At 44.2% G+C, this 18,331-nt stretch overlaps 1 protein-coding gene across 4 annotated transcripts in view; it reads right to left on the minus strand.

The window, feature by feature from the left end:
• Nucleotides 1-1,195: 1,195 nt before the first annotated feature.
• The window catches only part of DCX (doublecortin), a 63,358-nt gene continuing 46,222 nt past the window's right edge, over nucleotides 1,196-18,331 (minus strand). The window contains exons 3-7 of one of the 4 annotated variants that reach the window (XM_053989911.1): nucleotides 14,389-14,491; nucleotides 10,777-10,899; nucleotides 3,789-3,883; nucleotides 3,622-3,624; nucleotides 1,196-1,436 (exon numbers count right to left, since the gene is read on the minus strand). In XM_053989911.1, coding sequence (XP_053845886.1) covers nucleotides 1,380-1,436; nucleotides 3,622-3,624; nucleotides 3,789-3,883; nucleotides 10,777-10,899; nucleotides 14,389-14,491 — 381 coding nt within the window. In that variant the 3' untranslated portion in view covers nucleotides 1,196-1,379. Of the gene's footprint in view, nucleotides 1,437-3,621; nucleotides 3,625-3,788; nucleotides 3,884-10,761; nucleotides 10,900-14,388; nucleotides 14,492-18,331 lie in introns of all 4 variants that reach the window. The other 3 variants (XM_053989910.1, XM_053989912.1, XM_053989909.1) reach the window with 3 other exon arrangements.

An 18,331-nucleotide genomic window follows, 5' to 3' on the forward strand; every position in this document is an offset into this window, starting at 1 on the left:
AAGCTTTGGTGCAGTAAAAACCACCAGCCCTGCGTGAGGAGATGAACTTTGCATTCTGGAGGAGGCATTACTGATTAATAAAAGCAAAAGCTTTCTCTAAATACAGTTAGTTTGTTTTTCTCAAATAGAAGAGTTTCTTAAAATACAGGTTTTTAGAACACCACAAAACTTCATTTGTTATCTAAGTAGAGAATCTGGCCATAGTTAGGAATACTGAAGTGTAAAAAACCAAATACGTAGTCTTAAACATTACAAAAACTATCAAAACATTCAATATTTTGAATTGACCATTTTTCACCCCCCTACACGTGTCTGTTTTGGCAGTGATGACAAGACTTCTAAACTGAGTTGCTGTTATTATTGTTCTGCAGTTGTGGTTGGTTTTTTTTTGTACTTTTTTTTTTTCTGAACGTGTTTTTTAAACAAAAGAAAATTACCAGCTTTTATAAAAAAGAAGGAGCTTGAATCCTTACTCCCAAAACACAGATACAAGGTTTTCCTTTATAAAAAGTGTATTGATTTTTTTGCTATAAAAAGTGACCTATAGGGTGTCAAACCTGAAAACAAATTCTCACAGTGTTTTCAGTGTTGGCTGTTCAAAAGGCATTATTGTTACAAGCAGAGATAGAGAGATACCATAGGGGAGGTATAAATATTTGTTACCAGCTAGCAGCATTGCATGTGGAAGGTGTTCTACTCCAGATGACTCAGCTGATTTATGGTTTTTTGCTTAATTACTAAAAAAAAAAAAAAAAAAAATCCCAAACAATATTTGAATAATTTGAATTATTGTCCTAACCTTACTTAGCATCTGACACGATCATTCCTAATCTCATCCATGCGTCTGCTGGCATATTAAACATCAAACTAGAGATTCCCTTCCTGCCCTCCACAATAAAACCGAGACTCTTTAGAATGCAGGTGCCAAAACTGGGGCTGTGAATGAGGGGCAGGTGAGCTGGCAGAGGCTGGCAGTTTGCCCAGGTGGAGAACATCATCTGCCCTGCTCCAGCTTGCAAACTGCTCAGCAAGGGGTCCATTTGCACACCTCCAGGGGAACTACTTCACTAACACTAGGAAAACCACATGGTTGCAGCAGCAGAAGAAACAAAAGAAGAAAATGGGAAATGCACAGAATCGTTGGCACGCCGGCCCCAAACTTCTCACAATGCCCATTTTGCACCCCTGTAACTCAGAAGAATGGTATCCCTCTATCTCTATAGACTGGCAGGTGTTGGTTTGTGGCACAGAGAGGAGAAATCACAGAACAAAAATGACATTTAACCGTGTGTCCTTTGACTTGAAAGCACCAGTCACCGATCTGCTTGTTGTGGCAGAGGAACTTTGCTGTATCCCAAATGCAGTGTGGACATCCCGCTCTACATGGAGTCTCCGAGGGAATCCGAGTCATCCAAAGACAGAGGCAGGTACAAGTCCTGTAGGGAGAAAGGAGAAAATGTTAACTCTCACCATCAGCTCCCACCCTTGGCCACGCAAAGGGAAGCAGCCGAGTGGCTCTGGGCAGCTCCGAGGCTAAAATTCACATTGCAGAGGGTGGGATGTGCTGGTGGCTGGGCTAGGACCACCAGAATCCAGAGAGTTCCAGGCTAAAATCAAGGCAGGCTCCTTGCACAGAGGAGCAAGAGCATCTCTGCTCCTGATGACTGTTCAGGGATAGGTTTCAGAAATGTTTTTTTATTTTTTTATTGTTCTGGATCAATGTGTCCATTCCAGCAAGAGCATCTCTGCTCCTGATGACTGTTCAGGGATAGGTTTCAGAAGTGTTTTTTTTAATTGTTCTGGATCAATTTGGCCATTACAGCATATGCATGAAAGAGCAGCACTGTGCCTTCAACACATCTCTTTAAACCTGAGTCCAAAATAAAGTCTTACCTTGGTTTGACAGCTGCCCTCAGGACAAATCTCCAGGAAAATCACATGTTCCATGGTGTATTCTTTATTTTAAGTAGCTTCTAATCAGTTGGAAAGGTTAATAAAATAATCCCAAGTTTATGATTTGGATCAAATGCTCAATGTAAAGCTTTGCCAATGTCCCTTTCTGGGGTAACCATTTTATTCCACTTGTTTAAAGTCCAGTGTGGGACAAGGTACAGGAACCAGCTCAAGAGCTAAAGCTCTCCTGGGACCTTTTTGAACTCTGACCCACACACAGGTAATAACTGTGAGCAAAATGAAGAAAAACCCAAAAATTCAGGAAGAAAATTCACAGAAATCTTGATATAAGAAGCTGTAAAATAGGATTTTGTGGTGAACTCAACCTAAGCATTTATCACTTGAGCTTTAAGAGGAGAAAAGTGATTTCATCATAAGCAGGAAATTGCTCCTGGGAGAAAAGACAATGATGCATGAATAATCTGGTAACCTAAAATGCTGCATTTGTGTTTGCTGATTGGCTTAACTTAGTGGAGAAAATCATAGCTGGGTTGGCTTTGCCCTCAGCAGTCACCATCTATTACAAATGGTCTCAGGGCTGCACTGGAAAGGTGATGAAACACCCAGCTGCAAACACACATAAAACATTAAAAAGGTGATTTTACTTGTCTTGACCGAGAAACAAATCCTCACCTCCAAAGTTCTCAATGAGATGGAAAGTTCAGAAAATATTTTGTGTCCCTTATGCTGAAGCAAAGGATGCAGTTTGCAGCGTTACTTCTGCTCAACGGATGAACTGAGACCATGGGCCAGATTCTGTCCTCAATTATAAATTAGTAATCAATCTGGACACATTGTGTTAAATTTAGTGTGTTTTCTCAAACTTAGACCGAGCAGCTGAGAACAGAGTGAGGTCCCGAGGAAAACACAGTTTTCATTTGGATTCAGCTATGCCTTTGTTAAACAGAATTTATTCAACCCCTGTAACTTGGCCCACAGTGGGTTCCACGTTGACTGAAAAACCACCAGAATTTTTAAATTACTCTTCAAAAACTTGGAGTCAATGCTTTCAAAGTCGGGCTGAGAGGTACATTCTGTTTACTAAAGAGAAACCACCCTGACTTCCTCTCACACCTACATTTGTGTCCAAGCTCAAATACCCGTACCAAGTGAAAACTGCTGGAAGCAGCATTGTGGCTATCCCAGAAATGCAAAGGCCCACGGAAATGAAAGTCAGAACTCAGCACAGAGTGGTCCTGAATAACAGGAACTGAAAAAGCTGTGACAGCTGCTGTGCCTTTTAAATAAATCAATACATGAATTATCCATGAGCCAGCACAGGTTTCCTGATCTCTGCCAGGATGCTGTGCTACCTGTTGGCCTGTTCCACAACACAATTACCACACCAGCTGTAAGAATCACCTGCTTCCTGTAAAACAGAGCGTGGCCTTAAATAATTTTAAAAAATTAAATTTTTGAGGAGCATCATTAAATTGATGTCTCAGAGCTCCAGTGACATTTGTGTTGCTTCTGCTCTTTACTGGGCCTGATTTGCCAACACTTGAGGCTTTTCAGGCCAGGAGGGTTGACATGAAACCACATCCATCAATGATTTTTTTCAAACAGTGCTACAAGCTCACAGGTAAGTTGTCTCCTCTGATCCCTCTGGATGGTCTCCAGCACACGTTAGCAAGTCCAGGTGAGGAGTCAGGCCAGTGCTTTGCTCACCACCTTGCCCAAAAGGACAACTTTTACAGGGAAAGGGCCAAACTCCCCTGTTTGAACATCAGGAGCTGTTGTTATTCTTCCAGAGGATATGGCCATGACTTGAGTGTCACCCAAAGCTGCGGGGCTGAGGCAGAAGGAGGTGTAGTAAGGTATAAGAAACGTAATACCTTGTGCTTACGGAGGCTCCCTGGGCTGGTGGGCGTGGAGATCGGGGACTGCTTGGATTTGGGTGTGGACAGCTGGCTGCTGGAGGTCCCGTTGGCTGGCAGAAAACAAGACACAAGCTGGAAATCAGGCAAGCAAGGGGAAGATTTTTCTCCTTTGGGGAGATGGAAGGTCTCCAAACATTTAACACCATGGTTTATTCATATTAGGCAGGAGGAAAAAAAAAAAACAAGTGAACAGCAAAGCTATAAACATAACTCAAGGATTTCAGCTGCTCAGGGTGACTGCAAAATACAGTGAAATACAAAATAAATTGAGGGAGCAATACTTCACACAACAAATACTCACCAAGTCAATCTAAGGCACATATCACCAGAAAAACAGAATGACAAGTTCTGTGTTCTCAAACTGTTTAAGGGCATGACTGGAAACCAGAGGCTGAAGATATCCTGAATCCCACCCAAGCAATGTCAGATGTCAATTACACACATTAAAAATTAGACAAACAGCAGCCTGGAATGCCCTGGCTGTAGTTTGCTGTGGGTGGGATTAAGTGACCAAAGAGCCTGATGGAATTGTGCTTTCAATTTTAACAGCTGAATCTACAAATCAGTAACTTCAGTTACTGATTTGTTCAGTAATTCATCAAGTACTTGAGTGTCTGGAGGAGACTGAAGAAGCGTATAAAGTATCATAGAGTAAAATGTTTGAATGTTGTATTTTTAAGAGCAAAACCAGCACAGCTCTTGCTTTAGTGCCTAAGAAAGCTTCACTCCTCTTCTCTGTTACCTCCTTGTGAGGCACGGGGGTAGCTCAGGTTTGCAGCAAAGGCAGAGAGGTCAGACAGGTGTGAACAGAAACATGTGCTCAAAGCCCCGGGACAAAGGAGGAGCTGCCAGCACCTTAAAGCAACAAATTCATGGTGATGTGGCTCCTCTGCCTTCACATCCATCATTTCCATGCACTTCCCCCTCTGTTGGAAGAGGAGGTGATTCATCACACACAGCTTTTCTCCTATTACAAATGCACCTCACTGAGGAAATGGATATTTTTTAAAGGTGGTAGAAATAATGATTTGTAGATAATTGGGGAACAGAGTGACACTTCACCTCCCTATCTCACTCAAACCATTCTTTATTGATAGGGGGAAAAAACCTGTTCTGGAAAGGCAGGAGCTGTTTCCTGCTGGCCCCTTCACTGAGCTGTGCCACTCTACAAAATGAGCTGCCCTCCAGGCTGGTGGGAAAAAAAGTAAGGTTCTCTAACTATATGCCAAATAATGAAGGCAATTCAGTAAAAAAGAACTTGGATCTCTTTTATGTTTTATTTCACTGAGTGAATTTGTGTTTCCTATTAAAGAAAATGTGGGGAACAAGAGGACTGATATCATCTCCATTAGCCAGAATCCATTTCCAATTTCTAAAATGCCTCTTTCTTTATCTCCAATTGTCACCGAACCTTCCCAAGCTGAAGAATGCCACCTAACAACTCTGCAAGAAGCACCAATTTCCTTTCCACAAACAAGACTGGAACAGCAGCAGAGCCAGTGTGCAGCAAAATGGATGTAATTGCTGCAGGGCAGGACAGAAATTCCCTAATACAATGAGAGTTTTAAGTGCTACAGCAGGCATGTAAATATTTTATGAGCATCAACAAAAAACCAGATGTGACATCCAAATCAGAAATGGAACAAGACGGGTGGATATCATCACAAATACAGCAGAATTTTGCAGCAGGAGCAACAATGAAGAAGCCCAGTTTAATTTTCTCTGCCTGCTAATGAAGAATAGTGTTCATAAGCAAACTTGCCTGCATTTCCTTTGAACTGAAATGCAAGAAAATAACAGGAGGCAAAGAGCATGTCCCAGGTGGTGCAAAACACTGCTGCTCCACTAAAATCTGCTGATGATTTAGGGTAGCTCAGGATCTCACCTACACTCAGCTATTAGGAACTGTTCTTTAGAACCAGCTTTCATTTTGATTCTTTGGGTTTTTTCCACCATTTTATTCTTTGTGCATTATGGCTTATTCATGGCATTGTATTTGCTCTGCAACATCAATTTACCTTAAAGTGCAGATGTCATAGCCTTTAATTGCAGGAGCACGTGCACCTTTTTCCACAGGATCCTCACCTCCCCCTGTGTATGAGGCAGTTTGTACTCAGGAGAGAAATCAGGCTTGTCCAGCACATGAGAGGGAGGATGGAGAATATTCCTGTCATGTTTGAGATGAGAGATCCAGGTAAACTGAATTCTCTGTCTGCTTCCCCCACAGATATTTCAGAATCACAGAATGGTTTGGGTTGGAAGGGATCTTAAAGCTCATCCCATCCCACCCCTGCCATGGCAGGGACACCTTCCACCATCCCAGGCTGCTCCAAGCTCTGTCCACCCTGTCCTTGGGCACTTCCAGGGATCCAGGATCAGCCACAGCTGCCCTGGCACCCCCACAGCAAAGAATTTCTTGTTAAGACCTAAACCTGCCCTCCTTTAGCTGAAATCCATTCTCCCTTTCTCCTATCACTCTATGTCCTTGTCAAAAGTCCCTCCCCAGCCTTTTTTGAGACCCTTTTTAGGCAGGTTTCTCACATGGAGCAGTTCCCTGAGTGTTGCTTAGGTCTGCTGGGGGGGCCTGGGCTCTGGATCCGAATTCCCACTGGTGATAAGCACCAAGAGCTGCAAATGAGGTTAGTGAGATCCATCTTCTGAACTCACATTTCTGTCCACAAACAGAAATGGGAAAAGCAGGGCCCAAGGCTCACAGTGAGTGCTCAAAATGTGTGGCGATATCTATTTCTACTAATTTGTTAAATAAGGTAAATAACCCGTGCTTGATTGGGGTTCCCAGGACTCTGCAAACGAGATCCCAGTCTGAGGAGCGTGTACACCACAAGAGTGAGAGGAAGGACCATGAAATTCATGGATAGTTTTGTCTCCAGGTCAGGGTTTGAAGTGCCACCAAGAAAATAAAGAAAGGGAACAAGCAGAACAAGACAGCAGGAAGTAAATGTAGAAACAGCAGCTTGTTCAGAGAGCACGAGCCATCCTGCCCTTCAGGACAGAAAAATAAACCCTCAGGAATGGAAGAACTCACATTGCACAGGCATCCTTTGCTCAGGCACCTCCAAACTTCCAGGCACTCAGCTCTGCAGTGCTGGCACCCTTTTCCCCCCATGTTTGGCGAGGGGATCTCTCCTGGGTGTGCCCTGTGGGCTGGCAGCGAGCAGGACAAGCAGGGGACAAGCAGGGGACAAGCAGGGGACAAGCAGGGGACAAGCTGCTCTGTCCCATGTGGCTGACCTACAACAGAGGCTGGACAGAGCTAAAGAATAAAGCAGGGATTTATTGAAAGGATCTCCTCAATGGATCCACCCTGGGCAGCAAAAGATTCCAGCCAGGGCTGCACCCAAAATGAACCAAAATGGTCACAAAATGCCTCACAGGTCACAGGGTCTCTCACTGTGATCAGTTCTGCTCCATTTGCACCTTGGAGTTCATTGTCCCATTCCAGCTTTAGCCCATGCACTCCCATCCTGCTTGTTTTTCTCTCTCCAGCCCACGTTGTTTGTGTTCCTGGGCCTGAGATTTGGATCATTTGTCCTTGGTGCCCAGCTGGAGAAGGAATTGTTTTGTCTCCCTCTCTGTGCAGAGAGCTCACCATCCCCTGATATGAAGCTCAGACCCACACACTAAAGCAGAAGAGAATCTGAAAAACATAAAAGCTGAGGCATCATGGCTTTCCCCAGACATCTGCTGCCTTTGGACAGGCTCATCCATAATGACCCCTGGGAGCAGCCCTGCAGCAGGACAGACGGACACTCTGGGTCTGTCTGCTAATTGCTGCTGCCTGCTGAATGTGCTTTTGTCCCTCTGTCCATTAGTGGACTAAGACATTAAAGTCCTGCAGCAGCCTCAGAGCCCTGCTCATATTTTCCCCAAGCCAAATCAAGGCAAAGGCATTTCCAAATTTCAGTTCAGGTACCTTTGACTCTGTGCTGGTTTTAATAATCATAAGCTCTCCCACCACAGCACATGTTTTTATACAACTGAACCCTTGTTGGACATGTCAGGTAGTGTAAGATAAATTCAAGTTTTTATAACAAAGAAAGAATGCCAAATGACATCATTATTTTCTCTCCTGTATTTCTCCCCTGAGACTTAGCTCTGGCTTTTGCTTAGCCTGACACCTTATTGGAGCAGTCTGTTAAAGAAATTTTGCCAAACTTCATGCTGACCCTACTCCATTTAAATCTCATGGATCAGAGCAGAAGCACAGAGGCTCCTCTCCTTATGCCCAGTTTTCCTCTGCCATGTTAGGAGAAGGAATTGGCTGGTGCCCTGCAGGTGTGGTTCAGTATGGATTTCACTGCTTTAAGCTGTGTCTTTTAGGAAAGCTGACTCCCTAGGAAGAAAAAATGAGGTTAGAAATACATAGAAGCTTTGTAACTCCAATTTTGCCAGAAATCCACTGGCATTGCTTAGGAAGTACAGATATGGGTTGGGTGTTAGTGAGGGAAAGGAGGAAGGATTTCCCTTGGGAATACAAGGATTGGGGTGAGTTCCCATCTCCTTAGAGCAAGGAGCCACTTCTTTGTTCTGCATTCATTCATTTAATTTTCATTCATTCATTTAAACAACTGCATGGTAAAAGGAAAGCACCGTGCCAAGAAAACAATGTTTAAATTGCTTCTGTGGATTTGCCACCTCACTTTTTTGGATATCCTGGGAGCTGAAGGGCTCTGGCTGCCTAAAGGGATTGAGCTTTTCCCAGTGAGGCCCTGACGCTTCACTGTGAGGTGGGTTCAGATTCCTCTCACCCAAAGATTTCCCTCCAAACCTGCACAGACATCAGTGCCCAGATATGTCACAATGGCCTTGGAGCCCTTGGTGGGAAAAAGGATACAGAAACCTACACAGAAAAGAACTGGAAAGAACAGAAACAACAGAAAACCAAGGAAACACCCATGAGTTTCCGCATGACAACCACAGCAGAGTGAAAGACAACAAAGACAAAAGGTACAAGTGGGTAGGAGAGCAAACACACAGCAGAAATATTGCATATATTTGAAGTAAAACTGCTTTTAAATAGTTTCACGCATTCAATGGGTGAGATTCTGGGGGAAAAAAAATAGGTCAGATCATCTTTTATTAATCAGACTTCATTCAGCTTTCTTTGCTTTTTGAATGTGATAACTGCAAATCTCATCTAAATGTAAATATTGATTCTTAAAAGATGTGTAAATCCACTTAATTTATTACCAATTCAATACAAGAATACAAAATGGTATATTTTTTTTCCTCTCTGTCCTGAGAAAACAAGAGTCTTCTATTTTTCAGTACTAAAAGAGCTCAGTCTTTTTTATTCTCATTAAGCAGGACAAGTGGCATTTTTTCCTTTATTGAAATTACAGGAAAGCACGAAAGACTCTTGTCTGGACGGATTAAAGAAACCTGATTTGCTCTTCATTACTGACTTTAACTCCAGGAACTGGTTATTGTTCAGCCTTTCTGGTTGTTTTAATCTCCCCCTGAAAAGCTCTGCTAAGTGTGTTCATTAAAGCTCATCAGATGAGTCACCATCCTGGGCCTGGAGTCGCTCAGTCAGTTAAAATCAGGCACACAGTAATTGCCATTTCACATTAAACTCTGTGCTCATGCAGTAAACTCTGGTTCTGGTGGGAATCAGCACCTGATGCTTGTGGAGAAGGTTTAAAGCTGCTCATGCATGAGCTGACTCCCCCATCACTGAGTGTCACTTCTGGGTTTTTGTAAACCAACATCACGTTCCCCATGGTGCCTTCAATGTGCCTACACAGCTTCAGCAGGCATTTGGGATTGTGGAAGTGGTTAAATTGTGGCAAGCCTGAGTTTGAGAGTAGCCAACAATGGAATCTTGAAGAAAAACTTTATGAATCCAAAATCACTTAGAGAGAAATATTTTTTTTTTTAAATTCAGAGTCCTGGCATTTGCCAACCAATCTCACACTGTCTCTTTAGGTAGCTGATGAACACCCACACACCCTAAACAAATTAACTGCTTCTTGGGGGAAATCCTTCTGACTACTGCCAAGAGATTTTTCTGTCTAATAATCCCATTTCTACTGATGGTCAGCTGTTGTGTGATGTTGCCATGAAACATGCAGCATGTTAGCATGATGGTGAAAAGGAATTTCTGGTTTATATCACCTGTGTGGATGCTGTGGGACACCTGAACTCAAGCTGTGAAGCTCTCCTGGAACTCAGACATGTTTAATGATGATTTGGCCATTTCAGTGAGAGGCCATGTCTGGTTCTCTTTTGGAACAGAACAGGCAGGCAGGTGAGAGATCAATCATAACCCCAGAAACTCTCCATGACTCTAAGAACTATCAATTACCAGAATTACTGCAGCATGCAGCCCAGCCTTGGACTGACAGCCCTGCAGCTCTCCACATGTGCTGCCAACCCAGGTGCTGCTGAAGGAGGAGGGAGGCATTTCAAATGGTGCAAGCTGCTGCAGCAAATTAAGATTCCCATTTTCCCTCTCTTCCATTACTGAATGAGTGTCTCAGTGTCACATCAATAAACCCATCAGCAGTTCTGCAATTGCAAGGTCACTGGTCTCCTTTAAATAGTGATTGCGAGGAGCCACTCCTGACCTGGGCAATAATCACCGTTTGCTTTGCACAGGAGGTTACCCTTAATCACTCTGTATCTGCAGGGATCATCTGGGAGCACTGTGGGCCTTGATTTCCTGCCTGGGGAATAGAAAGTTCTTTTAAGATATTTCTGGGGAGGGAGGCTGTGAGACTGTGGCTGGAACAACCTCAAACCACAACCGCGCTTCACCAACCAGGAGATTCCTTCCCAATCTTCATTAAGCACCCCTGTAGCTTCTCGTTTCCAAAAGACACCCGAGTTTCCTTTGCAAACACAGGGAGGTTGTGCCTTTCCCCTGAGCACAGTGAAAGCCAGACACCGAGAAACAATCACTCACCATCTTGGTGGTTACCTGAATCGGCCGGGGACTTGCTGCGGCGCATGGGCGCGGGGCTCTTGGCCGAGCTCTTCTGAGGGGTGGGGGAGGATTTGCTGCCCGTGGCACCTGCTGGGCTCCCCTTCATCACCCGGCACTCTGGGGAAACACAAACCCACCTGGTTATGGCCCTGCTGCTCCCTGGTGTGAAACAGCCGTGCCAGCTCAGTGCCTGGTCCCCAGAGAGATGCAGGAAACACCAAAAAAGCCGATATCACCCCTTGTTCTCCAGGGCTGAAAGGAGAACGCCAAGGGCAGGGCAAAGAGAACAGCTCTGCTCCTCTAGAGGAGGTGCTGAGACTCTGTGAGTGTCAGGCTGGCTCCTACCTGTGTCCTACCAAACATTTTCTGCCCTTCCCCTTCCCTGGGCTCTCATGAGCACGATGAAAATGGCCAACACTGACTGAGGGAACATTCAGGCCAAGAAAATCCAGTTAATTTGCTGTAACCAGTACCAGGAATGATGAGAGCCCTTTCTGCAGGTGCAGAAAGCCAGCAAGCAGCTTATGGTGTGCTATAAATAAAGTCTCCAAGTGGCAGATGGGGCAGCTGCCCCAGGAGGCTTTCACCCAGCTGGAACCAGCCTCTTCTGTCCTCAACAAGCTGCAACTTTTCAGATGCACAAAGCAAAGGAGACAAAATGGTTTTAAAAAACACATCCTCCGTTCTGGCCACTCGACCCTTTCAGCAAGGTTTGTATAAACAAGCCCAGCAGATTTATGTACTGGAAGACGTGAGCAGATGAGGAGCCCAACTGTGCTTTCTTAAAAAATAAATAGGCCAGGAAGAGTGGAAAATGTAAACATGATCTACAGAGTCCTGCAGAGGGGAACTGAAATGCTAACAAAGCTCCACGTGTCCAGGATTTCAGGCATGCCTGATCTTCAGAACAAGGCTTTATTTACATTGAGAGCTAACAGAAAAAAAAAAGAACTTTCCACCCCTCAAGTTATTAACTTAACCCAGTTAAAAAGAAGGCAATAAAAAAGGGATTTCCTTTTGTCAAATGTTAGCTGGTTCCACCTCATCTTCTCCAACAGCTTGTCCTCACCAAGATGTGAAAAATGTGTCCTTTTTCCAGATGTGAATTACGTGTTCCACATGCAGGCAGTTTTTTATGGAAAAGTTCAGCTCAGCCTCACGTGCTCCACACTGAGGACCCCCTGGGATGGGGTCCCCAAAGGAATTAAGGCAGCACAGAGCAGATAAATAATTGGTCAACCAAAAGCAAACTGTCTGACCTAAATGTATGTGTTATTTAATTATATATCAGTGTATCTACGAAAATGTAATTGCCTTAAATTTTTCCCCAGGCTTTCCTCATTCTCAGCCAGCCAAGGCTTCATCTCTGCTCCTTCTGGGTGGTTGGAGAGAGAGTTTTGCTGTTGGGCCATGCAGCAAAAGAATGTCAGGAGAGGAGGCCTTGTGCTCCAAGGATGCTGCATGGCAAGAATTAAACCCTCAGTCAGCTTATTTTCTCTCCTGCTAAATCAATTTTGGAAATGGTAAATCAGGGGTAGAAAAAGTTGTGGGTTTTTTTCCTTCAAAAATACTTGAATTCTCACAGTTGATGTCACAGAAAGGCTTGTAGAGGTCCAGCCCCAATATAGCTCCAATTTTTTATATACGAAGAGCAGTACTAATGTTGTGGGGGGACTCAAAGGGTGTCAGGCAGTTGTGTTTAGTCACCTGAATTACTTACCAAAAAAAAAACCCCAAAACTAAAAATACTTCATGTTAGGTCTTTGCAAGAGCTTCCAAATTTATGTTCTTCCCAGGGGAGTAATTCCTTGGAAGGAAACCTGGCTTTGCATTTTCCAGCACAGAAAGGCTGACTCTGAGGAATTCCTCCAGCTCAGCCCTTGGCAAGTGTCAGTACACCAGAGGCAATCCCTGAGCTTTTGCAGGAGGTGGAAACCTGGCTGTGCTGAGGTTGGTGTGAAAAGGCCTTGAAATGTCACCCAAGTGTGACATTTCCACCATGCTGAAACCAGTGGGTACAACAGGGACAGAGCAATGTCATCTGGGAGGTGCTCAGCAGCAGGATTAGAGGGTGGAAGCTGTGGTGGGCAGCCAGGAGGAAAAAGATGACATAATCCTCTCTTGTGCTGTTTCTCTTTTTGTTTCCTGACGTCCTGCCAGAGTGAACATAATAACCAGCAATCCTGGTGTGTGTCATCCAAACAGGCAAGGGAAATTTGCCCATGACAGAGGAGATTTTATTAAGTGACACTCATCTGCAAAACCTCAGGATTTGCAGCTCTCCTGGCAGCATCTGCCTCGGAACGAGGAAGGGTGATGGGTGTACAGTGGGGAAACACTGCTGAGGCTCCTCATCTGCTCCCTGAGAGCTGCCAGGCTCCCCTGAAACACCTCTGGAGCAGCTCACTGCCTTCCCAACAGCAAACTTGGCTTCTTCCTGCCCGAGAAATCCAAGCTGGAGAAGTGAGCAGTGCCCAGGAGTGAAGGCAGAGAGCTGGGCTTTCCATGCAGTTGTTCTGCCAGGACTGCATCCAAGCTGTTTTCCAGCGTGGAGCTCCCTGTGGAGCTGACTCAACTGCTGAGTGGTGAAAAACAACGTGAAGCTCAGCTTACAGATCACTTCCCCAGCCTGACACAGGCTTTATTCTCTGCCTGCAAAGTCTCTGCTGAACCTTGGAAACTTCCTTTGAATTACCCCAAGACCATCAAATGGGTTCATCTGGAGTACACAGGTCAGAAGTAGCAGCACTAAAATAAAATCAGGCTTGCAAAGGAGTAATAAAAAACTTGGTGTTTGGAGATTAGAGGCTGCTTGGCTTCCTGGCATCCAGCAAAAATCCTCTTTGGTCCTCAAAACAGAGCCAGTTTGCAGCATATAGGACAGGATGGGGCTTGTCTTCCTTACACAGCCCACCTAGAGCTTTGGGAAGTGTGCCTAGATGTTTGGAGACCACATTTTTTTAGTTTAAATGGTTAAAATGACATGAATTTCCTCTTGCTGCACTCACTGGCACCTGCAGACAGGTGGATACAGTTGCCAGGTGGGGTGGGTGGTAAGTCCTACAAGCAAGCTCTGTATATTCTGTAAAATCAAAGATTTCATGGTGTAATTGATCACAGAGACTCCCATTATTACAGACTTCTGCTGGCAGTGGTGACAAGGAAAAATAACAGTGCTGTCCCAGTCATGCCCCCAAAAGGGAATTATTGCTCTGCTTTTTGAATCAGCAGAAGTAAGCAGTGGAAATGTGATCTTTTATTTCAACTGTTGCTTGTTTCCATTTTTAATATGCATGTGTCTACATAAGGATGATTAGTTCTCAAGAAAAATGCATCTATCTGAATGTGACTGGAGAAAGTTGAAAGCATAAACACTCCCAGATTTTGCAGTAAATGTCAAAATGCTGTAGGAATTAATTTATTCTGACTATACCTCAGTCAGTATTTGCCTGATTATAATACTGCTGACTGGATAAGTATCCCAAAAGGATGTTAAATTCCATGTACTGGGTCTTAAAAAGCCAGAACAAAAGCATGCAGCATTATGATCAGATAGGAGCAAGGGGATGGGAATGAAATAAAAGCGCAGTGTGTGTTTGATGTTACCGCTTTCATCCAGGGAAAAGTCATCCTGTGCATAGCGAAACTTTTCTGGACCACAGGCGATAAACACATCATCATCCCCAAAGAAATCGTGGAGACAGGTCACCTACAGAGAGAGCAAAGTCATTCATTTTATTGTTAATTGGCAGCGTTCTGATGGGCTCAGCTTTGGTGAAGCAGAAGGGGGCTCTGCCTCTCTGCTGTCCCCCCACCCCACGTTAATGTGGTCCTGCTTTCCCTAGGGCTGGTGCTCATCACACAACTGCCCAGGGCAGGTCAAGCCTGACAGAATCATTAAAAAAAAACCCCAAAACCAGAGATAAAAACCCCAAACAAATCCCTTGCAAGTTCTTGGAGGTTTGGCATTTCCCACCCAGCTGACAGGATACATCAGTCACCTCAAGGAATGACACAGCTACATCTGAAATAAGAGCAGAGGTGCCCCCGTGCCACACTGGCAGGGCTGTGACACCACTGCCTGTGCTGGGGGGTGTCTTGGTACCCACAGAGCCTAAAACCTCAGAGAATCACTGGGTATAAGCACAGATGTAGAGCTGTGACTCCTCCTGAGCAATCCTGGTGACAAATTTTAAAGCCAAAATGTTTATCTGTGCTATTGGGACAGACCCAAAGCACGACAGGACAACATTCTTACCCCAGCACCATTTAAATCCAGATTTACTGCAGGTGTTGTGCCAGCCTCTCCCTCCCTGAGTGCCTTGCTCCCCCCATTTTTGCCATCCTCAATAGGAGGAAGTTTTATTTTGCAGCACCTGGAGCTCCAAACTCTGCCTTGCCTTGCAGCATCAAACAGAAATAAAGCACAAGATGTGGGAGCCCCCGATACACAGATTTAATCAGAGAACTGATACTTGGGAGTTTGGAAATGTGAAAATGCTTTCAGGTTGCTGAGAGAAAAATTTAAAATCCCATCAGGCTGGGAGCTCCTCTCCATATTCAGCTGGCAGAGATCTGCAGATGATGGACTTGCTTTAACAATTCCTAACAATATCCTGATATCCCAGATATATGCTGAACAAATATTGTGTCAGGAGCAGCAAAAGTGCCCGTCTGCAATCACCCCAGCATGGAACAGCTCCAGCAGAGCCAGCCCGGGGCAGCCACACCCCCGAGCACCCAGCAGAGCCCAGGGTGGCTTCCTAAAGCTCCACTTTCCCAGGAAACCATTCCAAGCAAGCACAGGGTCAGCACTGGTGTTTGTAAAGGAGGCAGAGGCTGGGAGCTGCTGCTGCTGACCAGTGTTCCACCATGGCTGGGCACTGGGAGGGACTGGAGAGAGCACTGGAGATAACCCTGGGCTGGAGGCAGAGCTGAACTTCTCTATCTGCTGATCTCTTGGAGCTGGACTGTGAAAAGTTAATTTCAAGCTCTAATAAATCAACTCTAAAGAAGGCTTTTGGCTATCTTAATAAGGCTCAGTATTTCACACTGGTTAGTATAATGTATAATTAAAGCACTGCCCGTGAGTGCCAGCACTGGTTACAATGCCAAACCGTAGAGAAAAGCCTGTTTTTCACATTGTCATGACTTTTAAAATGGAGCAGGCTAAAATCTGCCAAGGCTTTGATGGTCAGAGTTAGAATTTTCTCTGCTAACTCCAGTGAATTCCTATTTCTGATTGTCTAAAATTAGATTGAAAATAGCTAACTTCATCTGTAGAGAATTCTCCCAAAGAAAAGATGACATTTCAAACCAGCACTTGGTATTACAGCCCTCCCCCTGAGGATGTGTGGCACCGGTTCATTTGCAAATAATTGGGTTTGGCTCAGCACACGAGTTCCCATCTGAATGCTAAGTACTACACTTGTGCCACTGAAAAGACCCGTGGGTTGCTCTGCTCCACTGTGCAGTTAAATTTGTGATCTAAACTTGGATCAAAAGGCTTCAAAAATCTCCCAGCCTTTTGCATGAAATCAGAAAGAACCCACAGATGCTTTTTGTCTGCTTTTGATGTCTCCAGATCAAGTGTGGATTTTGTCCTCGACTGCCCACAACCACCCCACACGAAAAGAAAGTCCAGGCAATCAAGAGAATCTTCAGGTCCAAGGGTCCAACCACGGTGGAGAAGTCCCAGAGTGTCCAAGGACAGGAACCTGACTGCATTTCAAACAGAGATACTTGCAATTCACTTTTCTGCACGCCTGTCCCTCCAGAGAGCAGTTGTTACGTGTATTTTATGAACAGCTGGCTGAGCACTGGAGGCTGGCAGAGAATTCAATAATCTACTCCGAATATTCAGGAAACAATCACTTCTGTCTTTGCCTTATTTGTTCCTTTTTGGGTTCCTGTTGTAACTTCTACTGCTAAGAGCTCACCACAACGCAGTAGAAAGGACAACCAAAACCCAACCCCCCTCTCCTTAAACAGTGCAAAACATTGCAAAATTCAGAAAATAACTGGGCTCCTGTCCTAGGGGGGCTGATGCTCTGCTGCTTATGTTCACCACGTGTGTGGTATTTTCTATTTACCTTTTGTTTATTCAACCCCAGTCCTTGATCACTGCTCTGAGTCCCTGAAACACGTCCCAGATGGGTTCCTGCCCGCAGGATGTCACTGGAGTAAACTTTCTTTGGGAAAACATGGGACTTCTCTGCTGGATCTGAGAGCCAGCTTGTCTGAGGGGTGCATGGAAAGAAGAAACTCACCAGGATAAAGCTCATCCCTGAAGGACATGAAGCTGGGCAGTGGGGGCCATGCTGGGATAACTGGATTGAGACCCCATTAACCAGTATGGAATGTTTAAAGGCTGTTCTTGACAGGCAAGGCCAAACCTCTGCCTGCAGCAATGTTGTTGAGGCTTTTAGTGGCTCCCAAATAACATTCTCCCCATTCTTCTGAGGTCTTTTTTCTGATATTTTCTCCATTAAAATAAATAAACAAACAAATAAATAAATAAATAGATAAATAAATGTAATACGAGTCTCCCCCCAAGCAGTGTGGACTTTTTAAAAGAATATTTTCTACTTTAGCTTACTCTGATCTATCACTCTAATTATATCCAATAATTCACCTGGAACACTATGGGAAAAAAAACCAAAAAAAAACAACCCTGAAAGAAGGATCATAGCAACAAAAAATTTACCCCAGATGATAACCTGAAAATATTTTTTTTTTAAATGCTGTGGTTTGCTTTTGTTTATAAATTTATTAAAGCACAAGACAAAACCCAATAGTAGCCAGAGTGCAAGGAGCAATGCTGCCACTTGAAAATGGTGATTTTGTTGGTGGCTGTTGTGATGCAGCCTCAGCAATGACACCAGGAACCAGCAAAATAGGAAGAATTTGTCTTTCTGCAGTTTTCAGTCTACAAGCATTTTTCATCTATAACAAAAATTAAACTGTGTTTATAGCTACAGTAGACAAGATAAATAGCATTGATTTCCAAGCATGCCTTTGTTTAAGGGAGGATAATATTGAATTTGAAATTCAGGATTGAAAGGACAATATTGACTTGGGAAAGGATCATACTGCATGAAATGTTTGCTCTCCAATTCCTGTAGCTTAAGCAATTCCAAGGAAGGAAATCATATCTTCACACCCCAGTCGATGAGGCACAAATTTATTTCTTACAAAGTCATTATTTCTAATAGATCTGATGGTAGCATTTTTCTTTGTGCCAAGGTCTGATCTTTAAAAACCCTTATAATATATATTATGGAAGAAATGGAAGGTTGTAGAGATTAGTTTGCAATTCCTTAGGTTTTCCTTGTTAAATGAAATCCTTCTCTGCTTATATGAGAAAAAGCTTCCCTGAGAGGACAGCCTAGCTGGGATTTCTGCAGTGACAGTCCATCAGTGTCTGCTGCAGCAATTTTAATTGCAGAGAGGAAAAGCTGCAGCCTTGTGAGAGCTGCTGAGCCCCTGCCTCATTTGAATACAGCACTTGTAGAACTAAGCATTTTTCAGGATTTTGACAAAATGGAGC

Source organism: Vidua macroura, chromosome 14, assembly GCF_024509145.1.
Source record: "Vidua macroura isolate BioBank_ID:100142 chromosome 14, ASM2450914v1, whole genome shotgun sequence".
Lineage (NCBI taxonomy): Eukaryota > Metazoa > Chordata > Aves > Passeriformes > Viduidae > Vidua > Vidua macroura.